This window comes from Ipomoea nil, unplaced genomic scaffold, assembly GCF_001879475.1.
Source record: "Ipomoea nil cultivar Tokyo-kokei standard unplaced genomic scaffold, Asagao_1.1 scaffold1262, whole genome shotgun sequence".
NCBI lineage: Eukaryota > Viridiplantae > Streptophyta > Magnoliopsida > Solanales > Convolvulaceae > Ipomoea > Ipomoea nil.
In genome coordinates this window covers 659,163-666,383 of record NW_017617690.1, presented here as the reverse complement: position 1 = coordinate 666,383, position 7,221 = coordinate 659,163, and the positions used below count along the sequence as shown (strand labels likewise).

General features: G+C 35.0%; 1 protein-coding gene across 1 annotated transcript in view; it reads left to right on the top strand.

The window, feature by feature from the left end:
• Positions 1–328: 328 nt before the first annotated feature.
• Positions 329–7,221, top strand: part of LOC109184430 — a 39,534-nt gene continuing 32,641 nt past the window's right edge. The window contains exons 1-6 of the mRNA XM_019334431.1: positions 329–973; positions 1,500–2,571; positions 2,882–3,115; positions 3,211–4,487; positions 4,706–4,950; positions 6,281–7,076. Coding sequence (XP_019189976.1) covers positions 468–973; positions 1,500–2,571; positions 2,882–3,115; positions 3,211–4,487; positions 4,706–4,950; positions 6,281–7,076 — 4,130 coding nt within the window. The 5' untranslated portion in view covers positions 329–467. The remainder of the gene's footprint in view (positions 974–1,499; positions 2,572–2,881; positions 3,116–3,210; positions 4,488–4,705; positions 4,951–6,280; positions 7,077–7,221) is intronic.

The following is a 7,221-nucleotide window of genomic DNA, read 5'->3' as shown; positions in this document are numbered from 1 at the left end:
AAAATAATGTTTATTCAGTACAAAAATAATATACTTTTAATGTATTAAAAATGTACATTGTATTAAGAAGATATACATTAATTTTGTACTGAATATATATATATATATATTTTATTATATAATGTACATTTAATATATTAAAAATATATATATTCTCACAACAAAAAATATTAAAAATATATTTTTTGTTATAGTCCACGACACTTTATGAACCTAAAATTTTCCTGGTTGACCGAAATAACTTGTACAAACTCACGCGTGCATATATTAATTTATTTAAGACCCAATTCTTTCTCTCTCCTCTTCCTCTTTTCTCCGAATCAACCTTCCTCAAATGATCTGAGTCTCCTTTCTAGTTTTTCAACATACGCCAGTTTAATCCTAATCCTCAACTGAACCTCCCTTTTAATGACTTTCTGCATGTTTTAGAGGAATCCAAATTCCGGCCATAGCAAATATATGGCTTGATGGCTTCTACATCTTCTGTTACTACTTCACAATCAATCCAGAGATGGACTTATGATGTTTTCTTGAGCTTCAGAGGGCCAGATACTCGGAAGACTTTTGTAGATTGCCTTTTTACTTGGTTAGATCTGAAAGGAATTCGTACCTTCAAAGATGATAATCGACTGGAGAAAGGAGACTGTATCTCTCCGAGTCTACTGAAAGCTATTCGAGAGTCAAGATTTTTGATCGCAATCTTCTCCAAAGGCTATGCATCGTCAAAATGGTGTTTGGAAGAACTTGCAACCATCATGGAATGCCAAGAGAAGTTCAAGGAGCAAATTGTAGTGCCAATTTTTTACGACGTGGAGCCTTCAGATGTCCGGAATCAAAAAGGAAGTTTCGAAGATTCGTTCAAGGAACTTGAACAAATTTTCAAGGATGATGAGGAGAAGATAAGAAGATGGAAGGAAGCGCTGAAAAAGGCGGGCTATCTCAAAGGGCATCATTTGCAGAATGACTATTACGGGTTTGCTTTCCACTTCCTCTTCTCATTCATCTTTGCTGCTTTAATATTTTGCTCTGTTTTTTTGTGTGCTTAGTTTCTATGCAAGTAGTGGTTACTGTATTTATGAAAGAAAACGTTTTATGTAACTGTATTTAATTTAATTTTGAAAAGGAAAAGATAAAAGTGGTGTAAATAATATATTTTTTTTTTTGGGTGAAGACTGACGAGAAAAACCTACTACTCGAGCATGTGTGCTGCCCGTAGCTGATAGGCTCAAATCAAGAAGGCCCAAATGTTTGCTCTTGCTGGAGTTAAACTTGGAACCTTAGGCTCTACCAATTTAACCGGGTGTGAATAATTTTGTTAGTGTAGATTGATGTCCATGGAAATTATTAAGAAAAGAACTGCAACTTTTTTTGTTGAAGAATGTAAACTTTATATTGATGTGTTGTGGCTTTGTGAATAGGATCTGTCCCATATTTTGAATATATTGCTATTAAGTCTGAGTAACTAAATTGTTAAAATTATTCAAGTTCAATGTTGTCAGGTATGTAGGAAAATGTATCGAAGAAGTTACCGCCGACATACTTGTTCGATTGAATCAATCCAATGAAGCCTTGCTAGACCATGAAAAGAACTTAGTGGGGATGGAATCTAGAGTTGACATTATAGGTGACTTGTTGAGATTGGAATCTAATGATATTCGATTCATTGGCATTTGTGGTATGGGAGGTATCGGTAAGACAACAATTGCCATGGTTGCTTTTAACAAGTTTTCGAGCCAGTTTGGTGGAGCTTGCTTTCTTGAGAATATCAGTGTAAAGAAAGGTAATATTATTGAATTGCAAAAGACCCTTATACAAACAATCCTAAATGAAAGATCACCAGTAGATATAAGATATGTGGATGAAGGAATAAAGATGATCAAGAAAAGGCTGTCAGGGAAAAAGGTTTTGATTGTTCTGGATGATGTAGACAATCCACTGGAGCAGTTAGAGAAATTAGCTGGAGGGCATGATTGGTTTGGTGAGGGTAGTAGAGTCATTATAACCACAAAAGATAGAGCAGTATTGCGTTCCCATAGAGTTGATGAGAAGTATATATATGATGTTGATACATTGGTAGACCAGGAAGCTATTCAACTTTTTAGTTTGTATGCGTTCGGAAAAAAATTTCCTGATACTGGTTATGAACAACTTTCACTATCAATTGTGTGTTATGCTATGGGTCTTCCATTAGCTCTTAAAGTTTTGGGGTCTTCTCTTTATGAACTAACGGTGGCTGATTGGGAAAGCACTTTAAAGCAACTCGAGGACACCGGCCAAAATGATATTGATGCAAGGCTTAAGATAAGTTATGATAGACTAGATTCCAAAAATAAAGAAATGTTTTTGCATATTGCATGTTTTTTCAGAAACCGGAGGGAAGAAGATGTAAAAGATGTGCTTGAAAGTGATACACGCTTGCTCATTGAAAGATGTCTTTTATCAGTCAAAAATGGAAAATTTGAGATGCATGATCTAATCCAAAAAATGGGTTGGCGTATTGCAAGACAGGAGAAACGTAGGAGAAGGATATGGCAGCTCGAGGATGTTAATGATGTGCTAAGGGGAAATTTGGTAAGGCATGCATATATTTGCACAGTATGATGTAGCAAAATTAGTTAGTTATAATGAAGCTTATGCATTTGTGTGCTTTCTTATTTTCTGGATGATGCATGTAGTAAGATTATGCTATGTTGTGGTTTAATTTTGTTCCTGCTAAATAATAATTAGCTAACATAACTTGAAGGTTTCTTTTTTTTTTTTTTTTTTTTTTTATATATTTTTTTGATATTCATATTATGTATTCCATTAAAAAGATTTAAGTGTGTACCTTTTTTTTTTTTTTTTTTTTTTTTTTTTTTAAATTTAAATTTTCTTCTTTCAGAAGTCTAAACACATTGAGGGATTTTTATCCCCCTCCACAGACAAATGGAACAATGATGATGATGAGAATATTAAACTTGCCATTGAATCTTTCAAGCATATGAAAAAATTGAAGATACTCATAGTTGATGGTGATGTCAAAATTTTCCGTGATATGGATAATTATCTTTGTAGCAGTGAACTGAGGTGGCTTGATTTCAAGAATTATGGTTTCACTTCATTACAGATAACTAAGGTATATATATGATACTAACTCAACTCATTGCTATTTTGTGTTATTTCTTTTTTCTTTGATCAACAAACTTATTTTATTCTTGATTTCATTTGCAGAACTTTGACAAACTGGCCTATTTAGATCTCAGTGAATCCTACTCTTTGTTAGAAAGCCCGAATTTTGCTAGGATGCCAAATTTGAAGAGATTAAACCTTTCATATTGTCCGAAATTAAAAGACATCCACTCATCAGTTGGAAATCTTAGGAGGCTTGTTTCATTGGATTTAAGAGGATGCTTTGACCTTGAGAATCTTCCCAGCTTCAATCAAGTTTCATCTCTCAAGTTCCTTGATCTTCGGTATTGCCAAAATTTAAAAAATTTTCCCGAAATCAAAACAAGCATGCTAGATTTGGTGGAGTTGGATTTAGAAGAAGTTTGGATTAAAGAACTCCCCTCATCGATTCAACAACTACGTGGCCTCACTAAGCTATGTTTGATTAGATGTCAAAATCTGGTATGCCTTTCTAACGGCTTATGTGAGCTGGAAAATCTTAAAGTTCTGAAGGTTACATGCTGCAGTAGAATAGAGTCATTGCCACTCAATGGCTTAACTTCGTTGAAATATTTGAATCTTCAAGGAAGTGGTTTTGTGAGTTTACCTAAAAGCTTCAGTGAACTTTGTAATCTTCAATACCTTGACATCACAAGTTGTCGAAACCTTGAAAAGCTACCAAAACTCCCTGCAAGTATGAAGGAACTTTATGTAGATTGTCATTTTGGCTTTCAAAGCAACATATTTGAGCTAGCAATCCAGTGTTCGGAATTATATTCCATCTCATTCTATTGTGAGGATCAGTTTGAAGTTGGAGCTTCTTTAGCAATGAAGTTCATTCCTTTTCCACTTTATAGAAAGAATCCTTTCAGTTTTAGCTATCCTATACCTAAGGCTGATATCTTGAGATCATTCAAATATCGACGTTATGGGGCACATAATGGAATCTCCATTGATCTTAGTACCTCTTGGTATAGTAAAAACTTTTGGGGATTTGCTATATGTTTTCGCCCTTTAACTGGAGATATGTGGAGACCACACTCATACCAAGAGATTGATGGTCATTTGGAGCATTGTGTGATCATAGTCAAACTATCACACAGAGATAATAAAAATGAAGTTCTTCAAAGAGAATGTGTGATTGTTGGATCAAAAGATTTAGGGTTCTACATTGATGGACACATGTGCTTTGTCAACATACCATTTACTAGTTTGTGGGATGGATCTAAAACCACAATGGATGGTGTAACCCCGAATGATTATTCAAGATTTGAGGTGGCATTTGTCAATCTGGAAGCTTCAGCATATTATTGGGGTTGTAGCTTGTTATATCATGAAAGGTAAATAGAATGATTTTTCATTTTTCTTCCCCTCATTTTTCCTCTAAGTTGTTTCTTCAACTTTTTAATATACCATGCTACTAATTTTCCTCTAAGTTATTTCTTCCACTTTTTAATATACCATGCTACATATAGTTTAGTAGTGTTTATGCATAGAGTTTGTTGATTGAATAAATAAAATCAAACAATGTTTATGCATAGTGTTTCCATTTTTTTAGGAAGAAAAATAAGAACAAGAAATGCATCTCAATCTCGAGGGTCTCTTATGAAGCTCTGGAAAAGGAGGTAAATCATGAGATATGCATCAATGGTTTACAAGTCCCCCAAAATGTTTGTACATTGATGCCTGCAATAGGACCAATTACATGCCTTGGGTCAATTACATGCAATACCTTGGTACAAATTGAGGACTATACCAATTTCATGTGGGCAAATCTAGCAAGTTGGGATGGCAATTTTCTAGGTAAGTAATCATACTTTACTCTCTTATATTACCACACTAGCACTTGTGCAAAAAATGATTGTCCAATATACATGTCTAATATTAAAATAAATTAAATAAACAATAAAATTAGTTAATTTATTTAACTATATTTGTATAAAAAATAGTATTTAATTATTCCTAAAAATTTGTGTAAGGCTGTTCCAATAATCTTTGTCATTGAGATGAGCTTAGGAATCTTGGTTCTTGAAACATATTTAAAAAATGAGTTTGAGCAACAAAAAGTGGGTTTAGAGAGAGAGAGAGAGAGAGAGAGAGAGAGAGAGAGAGAGAGAGAGAGGGAGAGGGAGAGGGAGAGGGAGAGGGAGAGGGAGAGGGAGAGGGAGAGGGAGAGGGAGAGAGAGAGAGAGAGAGAGAGAGAGAGAGAGAGAGAGAGAGAGGTGAATGTGTCCAGGTGAAAGATGCGGTTGAATGATAGCCATTGATCTCGCTAAAATCAATTGTCTAGATTGAACACAAATTAAAAAAATAATGCGGTTGCATTTTTGTCTTTTTACATATTGGTCAAACTTAAAGTACGTAGTTTTCCTTCTTAAGGTGCGTGGTTTCTGTGCTTAAGGTGCATCTGTTCTTCAGTTGAGAACTTAAGGTGCGTCGATCTAAAGCTTTAGGTGCGTTGTTTTACTTAAGGTGTGTGGTTTGCCTTCTTAAGGTGCGTTGTTTTACTTCTTAAGGTGCGTGATTTGCCTTTTTAAGGTGCATTGTTTGTGTGCTTAAGGTGCGTCAGTTGTTGAAACTTAAGGTGCACCGGTCTAAAGCTTTAGGTGCGTGACTTTACTTCTTAAGGTGCGTGGTTTTCCTTATTAAGGTGCATGATTTGTGTGCTTAAGGTGCGTCAGTTGTTGAAACTTGTGCGTCATTTTAAAACTTTAGGTGCGTGGTTTGTGTTCTTAAGGTGCTTTGTTTGTGTGCTTAAGGTACGTGATTTGTGTACTTAAGGTGCGCCATTTTAATGCTTAAGGTTAGGTGCGTCAATTCTACACTTAGGGTGCGTCCTTTTGTGTTATCCGTACTTCCGCAAGGGAAGCTATCTTCGCCCGAAATCAATAATTGTAGCAGCATGCTTTGTCTTTGAAATTTTCTTCATTAGGTAGATCTCTAATTAGTCACCCCACAATTAATAACGTAATGTCTACTCTAAATATATTTTATGAACAACAAAAACAACAAATATGTCTCTATATATATGTGTGCGCACGTTCATTAATTATATATAAATCATTTTTTTGACTGAATATACTATTATTTTTCTTATCCTCATGACTTCAATTCATTGATATGATGATATCAGGACACACAACTGAATTTGGGCATTTAACTGAATGCATCAGCAGACTCCATCACTATCATTACCTTGACTGCACCAACGATTTCAGAAGATGTGAAAGGAAACATCAACTCCCAGCTAATATAAAGGAACTATATGCATGTCATACGATGGCCTCCGAGAGCAACATAGCTGAGCTAGCAATCAAGTATTCAGAATTATATTCTGTCTCATTCTCTCATGGATTTGTAACTCTTTCTGCTGCAGTGTTAACTGAGGAGTTTCGTCGTATTACTGACCTTCTAAATAGAAACACTCCTTTCACTGTCACCTACACTACTACTGACAAGCAGCCCGATATTAATATGAGATGGTTCAAATATTCATCTCATGCTTCAAATAAGGTCTCCATTGATCTTAATCCCACATGGTATAATCAGAACTTTATGGGATTTGTTGTATGCTTTTTATTTTCAGGAAGAGAGATATGGGAATCAGATCCAGACATTCATCCTTTCAGGCATTGTGAGATCATAGCCAAATTGGCACATGGAAATAAAGTTGTTCAAAAAAAATGTATGATTGGTAGACTATATAATGAAGAATTCGATTTCACCTTTGGTGATTGGCGCCTCATGTGCTTTGCCTACATACCATTTCGTAGTCTGTGGAATGAATCTAAGAGTATCATGGATAATGGTACCCCTAATGATTATTTGATATTTGAGGTGACATTTCTAGATTTGGATGTTTCAACAGATTGGAGTTGTGATTTGTTATATACAACTGAGGATACAACTGAAGAAATAAGGCGTAAATGGTAAACATATTGGACTTGAAAATTATCATTTGTGCCTCTTTTATGTTTGTTAAGAGTCCCACGTTGATAAAATAAGAGAGAACATATAGGTTTATAAGGTCATGGGTTAGACTAGTGTGGTTTGACCCACCCCCACTTCCTTACA